This window comes from Rhinolophus sinicus, linkage group LG07 (assembly GCF_036562045.2).
Source record: "Rhinolophus sinicus isolate RSC01 linkage group LG07, ASM3656204v1, whole genome shotgun sequence".
In the NCBI taxonomy this organism is placed as follows: domain Eukaryota; kingdom Metazoa; phylum Chordata; class Mammalia; order Chiroptera; family Rhinolophidae; genus Rhinolophus; species Rhinolophus sinicus.
The window spans coordinates 70,300,674-70,317,275 of record NC_133757.1 but is presented as its reverse complement, the minus strand read 5'-3'; the positions used below and the strand labels follow the sequence as shown (position 1 = coordinate 70,317,275).

General features: G+C 47.6%; 2 protein-coding genes and 1 long non-coding RNA gene across 6 annotated transcripts in view; 2 read left to right on the top strand and 1 right to left on the bottom strand.

Moving 5' to 3' along the window:
* Positions 1–4,630, bottom strand: part of ATCAY (ATCAY kinesin light chain interacting caytaxin) — a 28,756-nt gene extending 24,126 nt beyond the window's left edge. The window contains exons 1-2 of the mRNA XM_019744219.2: positions 4,227–4,630; positions 1,769–1,886 (exon numbers count right to left, since the gene is read on the bottom strand). Of these exons, the coding sequence (XP_019599778.2) occupies positions 1,769–1,845 (77 nt within the window). The 5' untranslated portion in view covers positions 1,846–1,886; positions 4,227–4,630. The remainder of the gene's footprint in view (positions 1–1,768; positions 1,887–4,226) is intronic.
* Positions 4,421–7,561, top strand: LOC109453980 (uncharacterized). Its single transcript, XR_002138411.2, has 3 exons — positions 4,421–4,530; positions 6,655–6,919; positions 7,219–7,561. It is a non-coding gene; the product is annotated as an uncharacterized LOC109453980 (long non-coding RNA).
* A 2,527-nt stretch (positions 7,562–10,088) lies between these two features.
* The window catches only part of ZFR2 (zinc finger RNA binding protein 2), a 44,661-nt gene continuing 38,147 nt past the window's right edge, over positions 10,089–16,602 (top strand). For 2 of the 4 annotated variants that reach the window (XM_019744209.2, XM_019744212.2), the window contains exon 1: positions 10,090–10,330. In XM_019744209.2, the coding sequence (XP_019599768.2) occupies positions 10,278–10,330 (53 nt within the window). In that variant the 5' untranslated portion in view covers positions 10,090–10,277. Of the gene's footprint in view, positions 10,331–16,602 lie in introns of all 4 variants that reach the window. The other 2 variants (XM_074337591.1, XM_019744210.2) reach the window with 2 other exon arrangements.

The window sequence follows — 16,602 nt, the reverse complement described above, 5'->3', positions numbered from 1 at the left end:
ATATCAGACCATTTGAGTCCAGTATGTCCTATACTGGACTCAAACCTGTGTCCCTTTCATGTCTGTTGTGCACCAGCCTAGTTCTGAACCTTGGCAGCCTCGCCAGCTGGAGATGCTCTGTGAAGTCTCTTTTCCAGTGTGAACACACTCAGTCTCTTTGACTATTCCTTCCCAGGTGGTTATGTAACTAACTCTTGGTTATCGTCTCCTGGGGGTAAAGTCCTTGCATGAAAGGGGAAGAGAGACGAGTGGTTGTATCCAGCCAACGAATGAAGGCAGCCTGTGCTGAAGGATGTTTTCTCTTATCCAATGCCTCATGAGAGAGAGAGAGAGAGACAGAGAGACAGAGAGACAGAGAGAGAGAGACAGAGAGAGAGAGAGAGAGAGAGACAGAGTCAGAGACAGAGAGACAGAGACAGAGAGACAGAGGTCTGGTGGCTCATGGATATCAGCAGTGGAGGCACACGGTTTCCCTCCTATGTAAGTTTTTATTCCTACTGGTGACTGTTACCCATTCACCCAATATCTATTGAGTGCTGAGTATGTGTTAGGTTCTGTCCTTGTACTGGCATACAGCAATGATCAAACCAAAGGCCTCTGCTCTCGTGGGGTTCTATTTGGGGGAAAATAGACTCTAAACAAGATAAATATGTAAAATATTTAGCGTAGTAGATAGTGTGAGACTCCTACAGCTGCTGTAACAAATCACCACAAACTCAGTGGCTTGGAACAACACAAATGTATTCTCTTATGATTCTAGAGGCCAGAAGTAAGTCTGAAATCAGTTTCACTGGGCTAAAGGCGAGGTGTGACCAGGGCTCGTGCCTTCTGGAAGCTCCAGGGGAGAGTCTGTTTCCTGCTTTTTCAAGTTGGGGTGCCTGGATCCCTTGGCTCATGGTCCCCTCTTCCTATGACTCCAGTCTGTTACTTCCATCATCGTGGCTCCTACTTCTGCAGTCAAATCTCCCTCTACCTCCCTCTTATGAGGACCCCTGTGATGACACGAGGACCCCCTGGAAAATGCAAGATCATCTCCCCATTTTAAAATCTTTAACTTAATCAGGTTTGCAAATTGCCTTTTGCTATGTCAAGGAACGTTCTCAGGTTCCAGGGGTGAGGAAGAACATCTCTGGGGGCTGTAATTCAGGAACTTGGAGGGGGTAATAAAGGGGTCCAGACGTCCTCTCTGAGCAGGTGGCCTGTGGGCAGAGACCTGAAGGAGGTGAGGGAGGCCTAGGTGTCTGAGGAAGAGCATTCTAAGCAGAGGGAACAGTCAGTGTGAAGTCTGAAAGTCAGAGGCAGCTGGGCACAGTAAAGGACCTGGAAGGAAGCTATGGGGCTAGAGGGGCATGAAGGGGATGGAGAGTGATGGGAGTGAGCGCAAAGAAGCAGGCGGAGGCTGAATGCTGGGTTCTCCCGGGATGGGCATTTGCCCCAGGAGTTTAAGCAGGGGTGTGATACGGTCCCTTTGGCTGCTTCAGGCAAAAATACGCTATTACCTGGATTCATGGAAGCCCAGGTAAGACTATTGTAATAGTCCATGAGATGGGTTTACAAGAATGTTTAGAATTCTTAAAATAGCGTGGAAGCAGGAGCTTTTTTGGCACTTTGGTGGGGGAGGAGGTGGGGCGGGACTCAATCTTAAATAATGCAGCAGATATCCATTATGGGTCTGGCCTGGTCAGCTGGCGATGCCTCCTGCACCCCACCTCGGAGAAGCACCAGGCACTCTCCCTCCACAGCTGACATGGAGACCTGGGAGCTGTACCTGGGAAGACCTTCATCCTGCCATTCTTCCTTCACATCCACGTTTTCCATCCGGAGTGTGGCTTCTGTGGTCCCCATGGGAGCCGGGAAGAGGCACTAGCTTGAAGCAGGGATGATTTCTGAAGGAGAGCCATGGGTGGAGGTTTTACTGAACAATCATCGTAATAACAACCCCCCACCCATGTGCAGCACCTCACATCCATCTGCAAAGGGCTCTTGTATCCATCATCTTACTGAATCATTGCCCAGCTCTATGAGGCTTCCCCATTTCACAGGTGAGAAAACAGAAGCATAGCGAACTGAAAACACCCACGTGGATCTGGAGTTTGAACACAAGTGAGAGGCTGAGACTTCAGCTACAAGCCCCCCCTCCCTTTGACGCTCGGAAATCCACCCTTATCTTGGACTTCAACTGGGAAGCCATAAACAAATTAAAGTCACTTATACTAAAGTGTTGATGACTGATATACTTAAGCTTCTTTGCTGGGATTGACACTTTCATATAGGACCTGGTAAACACCAACCCATCCCTATCTGCTCGAAGCCACCTGCCCTGCTCCTGTGCCCCCCACAAAGAAGCAAGTCCTGATAACCTGCTGACCCAAGGGCCAACAATAGCAGTGTGCAGAGACTGAGGTTGGAAGTCAGGATCATAAGTATTATCAACCACCAAATGCCAGTTTTATTTCTATTGTTCTAGGAGCTGACTGGGGGCAGGGGCTGGGTCAATGCAGCACTCGGATGGTGGCTTAAGTGCTGGGCTGTCTGGGAGCAGAGTCAGCTGCTGAGTGAGACTGAATTTGGGTATATTCTGGAGTATGCAGACTCTCAGGCTATTCACCTCTTTGAACCTCAGTTTCCCTATCTGTAAATGAAAGAGTTGGCTAGAAATCATCTCTATGATATCTTTTGGGTGTAACATTCCAGGATCTTATGACTCAACTGACACCACAGGTTCTGTGCTTTTAAACCACTGGTTCTCCATTGAGGGTGATTCTACTCTCCCTGACCTCAGGGACACTTGACAATGTTTGGAGGCAACTGTGGTTGTTACAACTGGGGGAGGAGTGCTCCTGGCATTGAAAGGATGGTGGCCAGGGATGCAGCTCAACAGCCCCTTGTCCAGGACGTGATCTGGCCCCAAACGTCCAGAGACCTGAGATTGAGAACGCTGTTTTAATCGGCAGGTTTGTGAAAGGACTTCAGGCATGGGTTTGCCTGTCATTATAGAGGGACTCCTGTGTCATCACATCACCTCCTCTCATCCTCCAAACAGCTCGTGTTGTTATCCTCACTTGCCAGCATCTAAGGTCCCCCACCTCCAGCCCCTCCCCTTCCCTGATGCCCCGCTGCCCCGCTGTAGAGCTGGTACATGGCTAACAGTTCGAGTGTGGCATCCGAAGACCCGCACTGGGTCTCAGCCCCTGGAGAGGGTGGGTCTGCATTTGGGATGTGGCTCAGAGAGGAGGAGCCTGAGGCAGATGAGGGCCAGGCCCTGAGGGAGGGGTTGGCTACAGTTAGACGCCCCCCCCCTGCACACACTTTGGTGAGAGTTTCTCACTCGATTTTTGTCATTGTCCTCAATGTCGTCATTCATTCATGGAGGAGGGACAGTGAGACGCAGTACACCAAAAAAAAAAAAAAAAAATCTTTCTGACGTTATAGGCAACCACCACAATCCAGAACCTTACTGCAAGTGAAAGTTCACGTCAATGGAAATTCATTGCCTACCTAAAGGGAGTGGTCTTTGCATCAGTTTTTCTTATCCTGAGCTGTGTGTGATTTCAGCCCCCAGGAAGAACCCCTCCCCCCCCACACACAGCAGAGACCCTGGAGCCATACATGTCGTGGGCCCCACAGTCCTCTAAATGTGGGTGTGGGTGGGCCCATGAGGGGCCCGGTCCACTCTGGCTCTCCCATCCTGACTTCACATTTAAGGATGGGAGGTGACGCAAAGGGAGTGACAGCTGAGAAGTGTTCCTTTGCGCTGTGGTGCTGAATTATTAGCACATCACATTCAAGTTCAGATGGAGAAGGAGGAATCTGTCTTCAACCATCGCCCTCCTCCCCATCCCACAGGCAACCCTTTATGTACACATTTCTCAAAGCCTCTTCTCAGATCCGCTCAAAGTGTTATAAATAGGAAAGGCACCGAGATGGGACATGGGCATTTCGGTCTCTTAGGAAGCGTCCCAGAGAGCGGCTGAGGGTTTTATCTGCCTAATTTACAAACACGTCCTGAAAATGGAGCGATCTTCTGCCCCGGTGAGCGGTGGGCATGGAAGGCGGCTTGGGGGTGTGTGCCGGCGGATGGAAAAATGGATGGGTTCCCACCCAAACAGTCACAGGACCGTGGTTCTCTGCTCCCACCCTCCCCATCGGCCAGAAGGGGGTTTGCAGCAGCAGATGCCTGGGCCGACCTTCCAGGGCAGGGCCGGGGAAAAGGAAGGTGGACTCACCTCGGCGGTGAATGCCGGTTACCTCCGCGGCTTCTTCTGGTTATGCTCAGACAAAGGCGAGCCCAGCGCGGGTGCCGCCCGGCATCCCTGGTCTTCCGAGCGCGGTCCCCAGGCCTTCAGAGTATCCAAGGAAGATGCGCGCAGGGGCGGACTTTGCATCCAAGCAAGGTCACCCAGAGCAATGTGGCCGGCGCAGAGGGGCGCTTTTGTCCAAGGGTGGGGAGCGGCTTGCAGCTAACAGTCGGCTCCCCCTCGCTCGGCGGCGGCTGCGTCTCCTGTCATCGTCGCAGCTCGTGCCTCTAAGGTATTTTTCTTCTTTCCAGCTCGCAGCTGGTAGAGGCTCGGCTTTCTTAAGATGGTTAATTACAGTGCTTTTGTGTGCGGGGTGGGTGGGTGGGGGCAGGGCTGGCCAGAAAGCACAGCCCCCTGCCAGAATCCGGGGATCTCCATTGGCTGGGAGGGGAGCATTTCCAAGAGCCTCACCAGCTGCAGAAGCGGAAATGAGTTACTGGTGGCGCATTACAGATTTAAAAACAAAACAAGGAATAAATAAATAAATAAATAAATAAATAAATAAATAAATAAATAAAAATAAATAAATGGTGGCGATGGCCTCATTCCTCCAATTAAGAGGGACGGAGGGGAGCGATATCCTCAGGACCCCATTTCATGGGTCCCTCAGGCGGCCACTGACTATTGATTGAGCCGTGTGCCAAGGAGCGGGATGCGGAGACGGAATCTTCTCAGGCACACTTGCTGCAGACCACCGCGGAAAAGGCGCCCCCTGCAGTGTGTGCTGCTGTGGCCCTGCTCCGGAGGATTTCAGGACAGTAGAATGGTATAGTTAACACTGAGGCCTCTGAAATCAGACCAGAAGTGGGTTTGAACCCTGGCTCTGCCAGTCACTAGCTGGGGGACCAGGCAGGGTAAGTGATCTTAACTTTCTGGGTCTCAGTTTCCTCATCTTTGAAATGGAAACATGGTACTGGTGTTTCTGCATTTAATGAGATAATGCACCGAGAGCGCTTAGCACGGTGCCGGAGCTTGAGAAAGGCTCTGTACATGTTTCTTGCTTACTGTTTTTATTTTTAGACCTGCAGCAGGTTGAATGGTGCCCCCCCCAAAAAAAAAGATATGGCCATGTCCTAACCCCAGGAACTTGTGAATGTGACCTCATTTGGAAAAAGTCATTGCAGATGGAATTAAGGATCTCCAGATGAGATCATCCTAGATTTAGGATAAGCCCTAAATCCGATGGCAGGTGTCTTTATAAAAGAGAAGGGGAGAAGACCTATGAGAGGGGAACACCATGTGACAACAGAGGTTGAGGGGTGATGCAGGTACAAGCCAAAGAACGCCAAGAGGTGCTGACCACCACCAGAAGCTGGGAGAGAGGCCTGGAGTGGATTCCCCCTCCCAGCCTCCAGAAGAAGCCAGACCTTTTGACACATTTGATTTCAGACTTCTAGGCTCCAGAATTGTGAGAGAATAAATTTCTATGGTTTTGAGCCACCTAGTTTGTGGTACTTTGTTACGCCAACCACAAGAAACCAATACATGAGCCCAAGTAGGAACTGACGCCTATTCTTATCTCCTGGCCCTCTCAGTCACTGCGGTGGCTTTTGTTCTGGGAGCACATGAAGTTCATGTGCAGTTGCCTCTGCCAGGAATGCTCCTCCCCCAGATGTTCACATTGCTCGGGTGTCAACTCTGACATAATCTCAGAAAGGCTTTCCCTCATCACCCTGCAACCCATAGCCCATATCTGATGTTTTTAGTATATATTTTTTAAATGGTAGTAAAATATGCATAACATAAAATTTACCATTTTAGCCATTTGCAAGTGCACAGTTCAGTGCCATTAAGGACATTCACGATGTTGTGCAACCATCACCACTATCTAGTTCCAGAACTTCCTCATCTCCCTAAATGAAATCCCACCCCCATTAAGCACTCCCTCAATCCCCCTCCCTCAACCCCTGGCCACCATGAACCCACGTCCTGTCTGTGGGGATGTGCCTGTTCTGGACATTTCACATACATGGAATCACACACTGTGTGGTCTGTGTCTGGCTTCTCTCACTGAGTATGTTTTACAAGGATCATCCCAATGTAGTGTGTCAGCGCCTCACTCCTTCTTATGCTGAGTAGTATATTCCATTGTATGTGTGGGCCACATTTTGTTTATCCAAGTGGATGGACATTTGGGCTGTTTCTACTATTTTTGGGTATTGTGAATAATGCTGCTATCAACATGGGTGTACACGGACTTACTGAGAAACCTGATGGTTTTTCCCCCCACAGCATTTACCACTATTTGAAATGATTTACTTGTTTCTTGGTTTATTCTCTTGACCCCCTTATCTGAATATAAATTTCAAGAGAAATGAGACTTTGTTGGTCTTGTTCACTGCAATGTCTTCCACAGAGGGTGGGTGCACCTGGCACAAAGGAAACGCAGGTAGAATGTGTGAATGCTGGTTCCCATCGTGGATACCAGACAACATTCTACTCACGTGGCTGCTTCCTTCATGAGTAGAATGGATGGAGAAGGGAGAGAAAAGTCACCGTGGACAGAGGGCCGTTTGAAAATCAGCATCCCCTTATCTACAAGAGTGCACTGGGGAGCTGTCCGTGGTGCTGCAGCCATCGCTGGGGAGCCAAGCGCGTGACCCAAGCTTGGCGCTTTTCTGGTGTGTGGTTTGTTTTATGTGTGTGTTTGTGTGTTTTTTGTTTTTTTTTGGGGGGGAGGAGTTTGGTGTATTTTTAATTGGGGTTAAAATATGCATAACATAAAATTTACCATTCTGATAATTTCAAGTGTGAGGTTCAGCGGCATTAATTACATTCACAAGGTGCAACCATCACCTCTATCATCTCCAGAACTTTTTCATCTGCCCAAACTGAAACTGTCTCCGATAAACAATAACTCCCCATCCCATTTCTCCAGTCCCTCATAATGTAAGCTCATTGTTGACTCTCTAATCCCCAGACCAGTGGTTCTCACCGGAAAGCAATTCTGACGCCCTCATCCCAGCGGACAGTTGGTGATATCTGGAGACATTGTATGTTATCACGACTCAGGCATGCGAATGACATTGACATCGAGTGCCCAGAGATCAGAGATGCTGCTCAACACCATACAATGCACAGGACAGTCCTCCACAATAGAGAATTATCTGGCCCCAAGTATCAATGGGGCCAGGGCTGAGAAACTTGCCCTAGAAGAATGCCTGAAACAGTCAGTTCTCAGTAGTTTAAGACATGGAAATTGTTAAACCTCCTCAAGTCTCATTTTCCTGATTTGCAAAGGGGATTAATAAAAGTACATTCAACCCTCATTTCTTGTTTCCATATTTGTGAATTTGGCTGAAATTTATTTGTAACATTTGTAACCCCCAAATCAATACTTGCAGTGCCTGAAGGGTCGTTTGCAGGCGGTGCAGAACTGTGAAAAATTTGAGTGCATGTTCCCACCTGCGGTAGGGCAAGGTGATGCTCTGTCTTCTTATTCCAGCACAGGCTGTAAACACCTTTCTTTTTCGGGGTCTATTTAGTGCCATGCTTTTGCATTTTTGTGCTCGTTGTTGGTTATTTGGCTGTTTATCATGGCTCCCACGCATGGCACTGAAGTGCTATCTAGTGTTTCTAAGCACAAGAAGGCTGGGACACGCCTTATGAAGAAGATACGCACATTAGATAAGCTTAATTCCAGCATGAGTTGTAGTGCTGTGAGTTCAATGTTGAGGAATTGACCATGCATATTAAATAAGGTGTCTTTCAGCAAAACACACACATAAAATAAGGGTATGTATTGATCAGTGGATGACAATGTTGCTCACAGGAACCTAACCCTGTATTTCCCCATGAGCAGGGGCTCAGTGTTCACTGTTCCGTGTTTGCAGCAACTTTATAGAACAGAACTGCTGCTAATAATGAGAATTGACTGTATCTACTTCCGAGGGCTACTATGAGGACTAGGTAAGATTGTTCATGTAAAGCATTTAGCACAATGCTTATAGTCAATAACAGGAAAAAACATATTATGTAATCTGGAAAAAAAATCCCATTAAAACAGACCTGCATTTGTATAATGCATGCAGCCTTCATTATTTAGAGCTGCAGAGAATTGGAGGGAGGCTGTGTGTAATTACCATGCTGGACTGTAGCCAGTGCATGGTGGGAGAACTGTGTTCTCCAGACCCAGTCGATCGTTCCTCGAGGCCACACATGGTCATAAAGACACAAATGGAAACATGCCATTCACTAAATCACCCATATGGCTTTCCCTGGCACCCTGGGCTCGCATGGTTTCTGTCCAAGAATTAACTAGCCCTCTGTTTAAATTAAGGGGCAAAATAACACCACCCCACCAGTCAGTAAATGTACTTTTTTGGACCTTTTTTAAATTAATTTTTTAAAGTTTGAAATAATTTTAGAATCACATGAGGTTGTAAGAAATAACAGACATCCCATGTACCCTTTCCCCCGTGTTACCCAATTGTGACATCTCACAAAATTATAGTACAATACTACTATAGCTTTTGATACAGTAAAGATTCAAAACATTTCTATCACTCCAGGTTCCCTCATGTTGCCGTTTTTTAGCCACTTCCACTTCTCATTCTCCCGTCCCCATGTCCTTAACCCCAGGAAGCCACAAACATGTTCTCCATTTTTATAGTTTTGACCTTTCAATAATTTTATGTAAGAGTATGTCGTCTTTGGCATTGGCTTTTCCCACTCAGCATAATTCTCTAGAACTTCATCCAAGTGGTTGTATGTATCAAGAGTTTATTGCTTTTTATTGCTGAGTACTATTCCACTGATACAAAATGTGTAGAACAGGCAGATCCATTGAAATAGAAAGCAAACTAGTGGTTGCCAGGGGTTGGGGTGGGGGTGGCTGGGGAGTGATTGGTAATGGGGACAGGGTTTCTCCCTGGGATGGTGAAAGTGTTCTGGAGTTAGTGGTGATGGCTGCACAACTCTGTGAAGGTACTAAAAACCACTGAATCGCATACCTTAAATGGGTGAATTGTATGGTATGTGAATTCTATCTCGATAAAGCTGTTATTAACCAAAAAAAGTACCATACTTGTAATTAATAGTTTGGTTATTATCTGCTTCCCTGATTCTAAGTTCCCAAGGACTGGTACAATGTCAGTTTTGCTTACTGCTGCATCCCCCCAGATGGCCTGGCTCTGTAATAGATGGGTCAAGCTATCTTTCTCAAGATGAATTACACTTAGAGTAGGGTTTCTCCACCTCAGTACTAGTGACATTTGACACTGGATCATTCTCCGTTGTAGGGGGCCGCTCTGGACACTGTGGGGTGTTAAATAGCATCCCTGGCACCCACCCCCTCCATGCCAGGAGCACCATGCCAGGAGCACCCCCAGTCATGACAACCATAGATGGCCCCAGACACTGCCCAGTGTCCCCTGGGGGCAAATCACTCCAGTTGACAACCACTAATTTAGAGCTACCGAATTTGAGGTGCTGAATGGGCTCTTAGAAGGCCCCCCAAAAATGCTGGCATCCAGGATGTTGCTGAAGGGACAACCAGGGCTTGGCTGTATCAAAAGGGCCACATCCACTCAGCCAGAAGCGGTCGGTGGGGCTCTTAAACCCACTCAAGTGGGACGTAAAGTAAAACACACTTCTAGGTTCGCATCCAGGGCTGGGCTTGGGGTACGGGGTCGGGAGTCGGGGACGTGATGCTCCGGCAAAGCTGAGTGGTTAAAGAGAAAGCGGGGCTCGGAGAAGGGGCGGGACTTGCAGCAAAGGGCGGGACTTGGGCACAGATCACCCCCCCACACATTTGGGTAGTTAAACGGCAGACGGGGCTACGGGTAAGAGGCGGGGCTTGTGGCGGGGGCGAGGCTCGAGGCAGAATCAACGCCTTAGTCGCGAAGCAGGAAGCGAGGAGGGAGCCGCGCGGGGGGCGGCGCCTGGGGCGCGAGCGGCACGAGGCCCAGGTGACGTCACGCGCCGGGGACCCCGCCCCTTCGCGCCGGGGGTCGACTCGCGCGCTGTGGAGACGCTAAGATGGCGGCGGGGAGCTATTACGGCTTTGCGCAGGGCGCCGGCCCGCAGTACAGGTAACGGCCCCGCGCTGCCCGCCCCGGGGAAGTCGCGCCGCGAGTACCCGCGGGTCCGCGTCTTGGTCAGAATTGGGTGGGACACGTGCTATGGGTCCCGTTTTGGTTAAGATGGCCGCGGAGCCTGGGCGTCCGCAGCCCCGCGTTGTGTCTGTCAAGGGGAGGGGTTCCTGACGTGGGAGGGGGCCCTGGGCCTGTTGCGGGGATGGACACTGAGCCGTGCTGCGTAGGGGACCCGTACCTGAGGGGGCCGCCGAGATCTGACGGGGGAGGGGACTGTCTTGAGGAGGGAGCCGCCACCGGAGGAGGGCGAGGAAGGCGGACCGAGGAGGGTATCTGGCCGGGCGGGGCGGGGAGGAGCAGAGGATGGAGGGCGGGAACGCCACGACCTCTGGAAAGGAGGCGGAGGAGACCGGGAGATTACCTGGCCTGGCAGATACCTTGGGGTGGTAGGGCGGGGAGTGCGGGTGTTGACCTGGCCCCCGATTGGGAGTTATGACCTACCTGGGAGGGTACCTGGCCAGGCAGGGGGATGTGGGGTTTGGAGGTGCTGACCCCTGAAGGTGGGGGTGTAGGGTGTGAGAAAACCCAGACCTGGGAGGGTACCAGAGGGAGATGCAGAGACATGGGGAGGAGGGTTGAGGCTTGTTTGGGGGGCTGAGCAGAGACTTGGGGAGGGGGTAGCCGACTTGACATGGGGGAAGTCCTGAGACCCAATAGGAAGGTGAGCACCTGGGGCTTCCAGGGGAGGCAGAACAGTTAGGAAGGGTACAGCCGGGACAGTTAGGAGGGTAGAGAGACCTGGGATCTTGAACCTCAGTGGAGTAGGCGTTTGGATATGTAAGATCTAGAAAAGGACCAGAATCCAGGCGTTTGGGCGTGAGGGAGACAAAGGAGCCTAGAGAAGAGATTGGTGTGTGTGTGTGTGTGGGGGGAGTGGTGGCAGGGATAGGAAGCAGCCAGGGGAAGGATGGTTCTATGGGTAGATACATGGGGTATTTTTGTACCTCAAATGTACAAACACTCCCACCAGGCCCCTGCCCCTTCTTCCCCCCACTCCCTCTCACACCAGTTCTTCTTGGAGCATCTCTGCTGTCTCCTTCAGCTTTCAAGATCAAATCCCAGGTAGGGGTGCAGGGCTGGCATCCCTGAGGGGAAGTGCCCCCTCCCCCATCATTTTCATTTATCACCCTTGTGTCAGTTTCTACCTGGTAGCCTGGCAGAACCTCTTGGGCCTGTTTTCTCACAGAGTCTGAGGAGCCAACCACAGGTGCCAGCCGCCCCTTTTGCAACTTGAGAGACAAGTCTCTGCTGCACTAGGGCCCTTTGCTGCACATGTTGTTCATACGTTGCAAATAGATGAGGCCAGTGGAAAGTGAGTGCCATCCCCTCAACCTGGTTGTTGTGATCCTGCCATGTTCTTTCCTATGGGACATGGGAAACCAGACCAAGGCTTGGAAGGAAACAAAGGTTGTAGCCATTGGGAGCGTTCTTAATGTTTTCTGCACTCGGTGTGGTCTCTAAGGTGTAATGTTTGGCTGGTAATGGATTTTCTATCAGGGAAGGAATGCATAGCCTGCTGTTTTCTGGAACAGACTGTTAGGTTTTTATTTTATCCCACCTTGTTTCCATCATCCTTGGTAGTATTGATGGCCAATGTTTAAAGAAACAGGACTCTGCTAGTCTTGTAGTCTGTTTGAGACCGTGAATTTCTAGAAACGCTCCACTCTTCTCTGCTTGCTAGCTTTTCTCTTTTCTTTCTCTTTCTCCAATGCATTCTTCAGTCAGAACTGGAAAATCACTTTAATATTATGCTTTGTATTAAGATTACCTTCCAGAGGAGAAATTGAGTGTTTACACTGTTAAAATAGATAGACAGGCATACTTTGGAGATATTGTGGGTTTGGTTTCACACTGCCACAATAAAGCAAAGAGCACAATAAAGCGAGTCACATGAAATTTTTGGTTTCCCAGTGCATAAAAAAGTTATTTACACTCTGCTGTAACCTATCAAGTATACAGCAGCATTGTGTCTAAAAAATGTACATGCCTTAATTAAAAAATACTTTGTTGCTAAAAAACGCTAAAATGGCACTGAGACTTGCTTGATGCAGGGTGGTGACAAGCCTTCAGTTTGTAAAATGTGACATGTGAAGCACAATAAAAGGTATGCCTATAGCTGCCGGTAGCTGTTTCTGTCATTTGTTTGACTTACTGTGCTTCCATGTTTTAGCACAGCTGTTGTCTGTATTCTGATGATGTAGGTGATACAACATACACACATGTAACCAAGGGTGTGAAACCACCATGAACCCAATGTCAGAACTGTCTGGCTTAAGACTTGTCTCTGAGCGCATGCGTTATTCTTTGAGAAAAGAGAAGTTTTAACTAAAACTAAAATGAATCACACCAAAATAAATTTCAGTCTCACAAAATATTTAAACAAGATAATCTGCATTATCAGAATGATTTTAAGTTAACCAGATATTCTCTTCTGGGGGAAATGGTTTTTGCTTGGAACCTTCACCTGCTTTTAAAGTACACATTTCTCATATAATGTGCCATGGAAAAGCTGATTAGATAACAGGTTTTGTGAGTACCAACTTCATGGTGGCATTTGGACAACAGTATTTACAAAGACTGTTTCATGAATTGCCAAAGCAAAGACAAGAGTTTGTTTCTTAGAGGAATTTTGAGTAGGTTTTCTTGGCTTTTAAAACTGACCACCGTGGCACTGGGTAGGAATATTTCTTTTTTTTTACTGGAATTTTTTTTTTTTTTTTATAAGGTGGATGCAGCTCACAGTGGCCTATGCTGGGATCGAACCAGCAGCCTTGGTGTTATTAGCACCACACTCTAACTAACTGAACTAACTGGCCACCCTTGATAGTAATATTCCTTATATTATAATCCATAAATCAAAAATCTCTCCCAGAGGCAATGGATACCTTGGGAAAGGTGCTAGAGCCCAAACTGACCATGGGAAGTGCCGGCAGACAGAAGATTGCCTGTTAACACCCCTGGTTAGGAGCTCCCTGCTCTGTCATGTATGGCTGCACCCAGGCCAGCCTCCACTGCCTGCCCACCCACATGTCTCCAGACCCTTCCAGAGCGAACCTTACCTGCCAAGGCCCATCTGTCCCCTAAGCTTAGGTGCAAGGAGCACAGGCTGCGCGGGAGAATCTGGTGGTCCTGCCTTGCCGGCCAGGGTGCACACCTCTAAATGGACTCCTACCACCTCACCTAAAAGCAGCGTTGCTTTAGACACCCAGGAAGGTCGGGCCTGTGGGAACCTCTAGCTGAGTTTGAAGCAGTCCTGATAAGTGAGCACCTACGCAACACCCATTTATTCCCCGGTGGAACTGACAGGAAGTCGACCTTGGAATAGCAAGTCACACGAGTCTTCCTGTTAGAATGTAGTTGCTGTTGTCTTTTTTAAAGGTCCATCTCAGTAAGACTAACATACATGTTAGGGATTGATTGAAGGAATTCCTTGGGATATAATTTTGAGTGTCAGCTCTGGACTGCCAATAAAATGTTGGCTTAAGTGTATTTTAAGGAAAAATTTTCAGATGACAGAACCATAATGTCTTAGATCCTATTACAAACACATTTGGTACATTTCAAATTTTTGAAGTGTGGATTTTGAATTTTCATTTTTTCTGTTTTAGAACCAAAAATCAACTCATCAACAATGGAGCATAAGTAAATTCTAATAGAGGTTTTTTCCCCCCTAAACATATTCTGTTTCTGAATTTTTAATAGTTTTGTTACATTTTGTCTTTTGTCTGGATCTAATTTGTGTATATTGAGAATTATCAGAACAATACATCAAATTTAAAAGCATTTTCAAATGACTTTTTAAAAACTTTTTTCACATGAGTGTAATTGGTGTCGTTTTGTGTGGTTATAGAGGTAAGGGGACAAAGACCATTGATCTGGATGAATAACTGGTAGTCCTGGAAAAATAAGGAAAATGTGCAGGCATCATTTGTAAACCTGTATTCATTCTCCTTTTATCTTATATTAGTAATTGAAAGTTTGTGTAACTTCAGATCAGGGATTGCAGACAGCCCTGTATGGGCCAGACATGTACATAAATGAATCGAGTCTAAGAGGGTAGAGAGTGTATGGGGTGGGGGGAACAAAGACAGAGCTTGCACCCCTCCATACACACACATACACACACACACCACCTGTTGTCAACCAAACCCAGCGTGGGGAGTCTTCTTCCCATGTCCCCAGAGAACCTGCAGTCCCTTTCTATGTGAAATCATGCAAGTTTTAAATACCAGCACCAAATTCAGGCTATGTGGGACAAATGATACCTACCTCCACTTTATGACATCTGCTTTATATTTTTAAAAGTTTAAACATGATACTGTAGAAGATATTGTAGCTACAGTTCATAATAAAAAGGTACAGTACATTCTGAACTAGTTGGAGGAGCCCTCCATTTCGACTGGTTTTAGTCAACTAAGACGATTCGGGGTGGGGGTTTATTGTGTCAGTACCAATTTTTGTTTTCATCACAGCTCTAAGTTGTTCAGATAGCTTATTCATCAAAGCCAAGTAATGCTGTTTAATTCCGAACAAAATTAGGAGGCTTTGACAAATCACAGAGAGTTTTTGCTTGTTTCTTTTTTTATTCTTTCTTTCTTTCTTTTTTTTTTTTGCATGTCGTTTTCTCTGTCTGTCCTGCCTTAAATCTGAGGTGTGCTGTTTACTCATATTCTTTAGAATCTTGGTAGTTTCTAATCTTGGTAGTTGGGTGGTTTGGACACCACCCAACGTCTAATTCTTTGGTAATTGTTCCCTTTTTCTGTCCCTTGTACCAAGGTATCTGCCACAAACTGAAACTGAAATTCTCTGTCTGTTCTTTTCTCTTATACTTGTGTTATATGATAATTTTAAGGTTGCCAGTTTCTTTTAGCTGGAAAGTTCATTTGTAAATATTTTGGGCAATGAGATATCTTTTTTGGTAGATATTTTACTTTGGCAGATTTTTTCCCCCTAAAGGTAAGTTACATGTGTGGTACATCACTGTCCATTGGCCTTTGTGTTATTTATTTATTTAAGATATTATTGGGGAAGAGGAACAGGACTTTATTGGGAAACAGTGTGTACTTCCAGGACTTTTTCCAAGTCAAGTTGTTTTCCTTTCAGTCTTAGTTGTGGAGGGCGCAGCTTAGCTCCAGGTCCAGTTGCCGCTGCTAGTTGCAGGGGGCACAGCCTACCATCCCTTGTAGGAGTCAAACCGACAACCTTGTGGTTGAGAGGACACGTTCCAAACAACTGAGCCCTCTGGGAGGTGCTGTGTTCAATCTTAGTTGCAGGGGACGGAGCCCACCATTCTTTGCGGGAGTTGAAGAATCGAACCGGCAACCTTGTGGTTGAGAGTCCACTGGACCATGTGGGAATCGAACCAGCAGCCTTCGGCATTAGGAACACGGAGCTCCACCGCCTGAGCCACCGAGCCGGCCCCCCATTTGCCTTTTTAAATTAACAATCCAAGTCACTTACTTGTCACTGTTGACTAAAAATCGAGAATTGCTTCACTTTGATTCTGTAGCATTTTTGTATTTTGGAAAGTCAGTTCCATTGACTGAGGATAACTCCTTGATGAGGTTTGCTCTCTGGGAGCAGAATAAGCTATAACATCTAAGACCCTTGAAATGAATGTTATTAAAGGCGGTGGCTTTTTAAACCATACTGAATGTCATTGGTTGAATCCATGGTTGGTGGTTCGATGTCTGTTGTATTTGCTCATGAGAACCTCAGATTGGCTGTCTAGCCCTGCTTCCCCTTGTTGACACCAGAGAGGCACATGCTAGACCCGTGTAGACGTGGCTGTGGTGGTTTTTCTGCCCTTTAAAGCAGCAGGAGAGGGCTGGAACCATAGATTACCCCTCACTGTTCCCGAAACATTGGCCTCTCACCAGTTTTTCACAGCATTAAAAAGCCACGGCTGTGTTGTTCGTGGTTGGAAATTCTTTCACTGCTTCTAGGAGTGCTTGTACATAATACTTTCTCTTTAGCTTAACCAGCACAATGTCATCAAGACAGACTTCTTAAGCAACTGACAGGTGGGGCAAACCATGTAGCTGTCCTCTGTGTGGGTACCATATTCCTGATCAGAAGGATGGAAGAGAATTCCAGGAGTTCCCCTGCCAAGCAGAATCTGGCTCACCCTTGAGGCTCGGGAAACCCCTGTCACCAGTCTGGAATCCCTGCCTCAGGAATGCCAAGCAGCCGAGTGACTATCTCTGGGA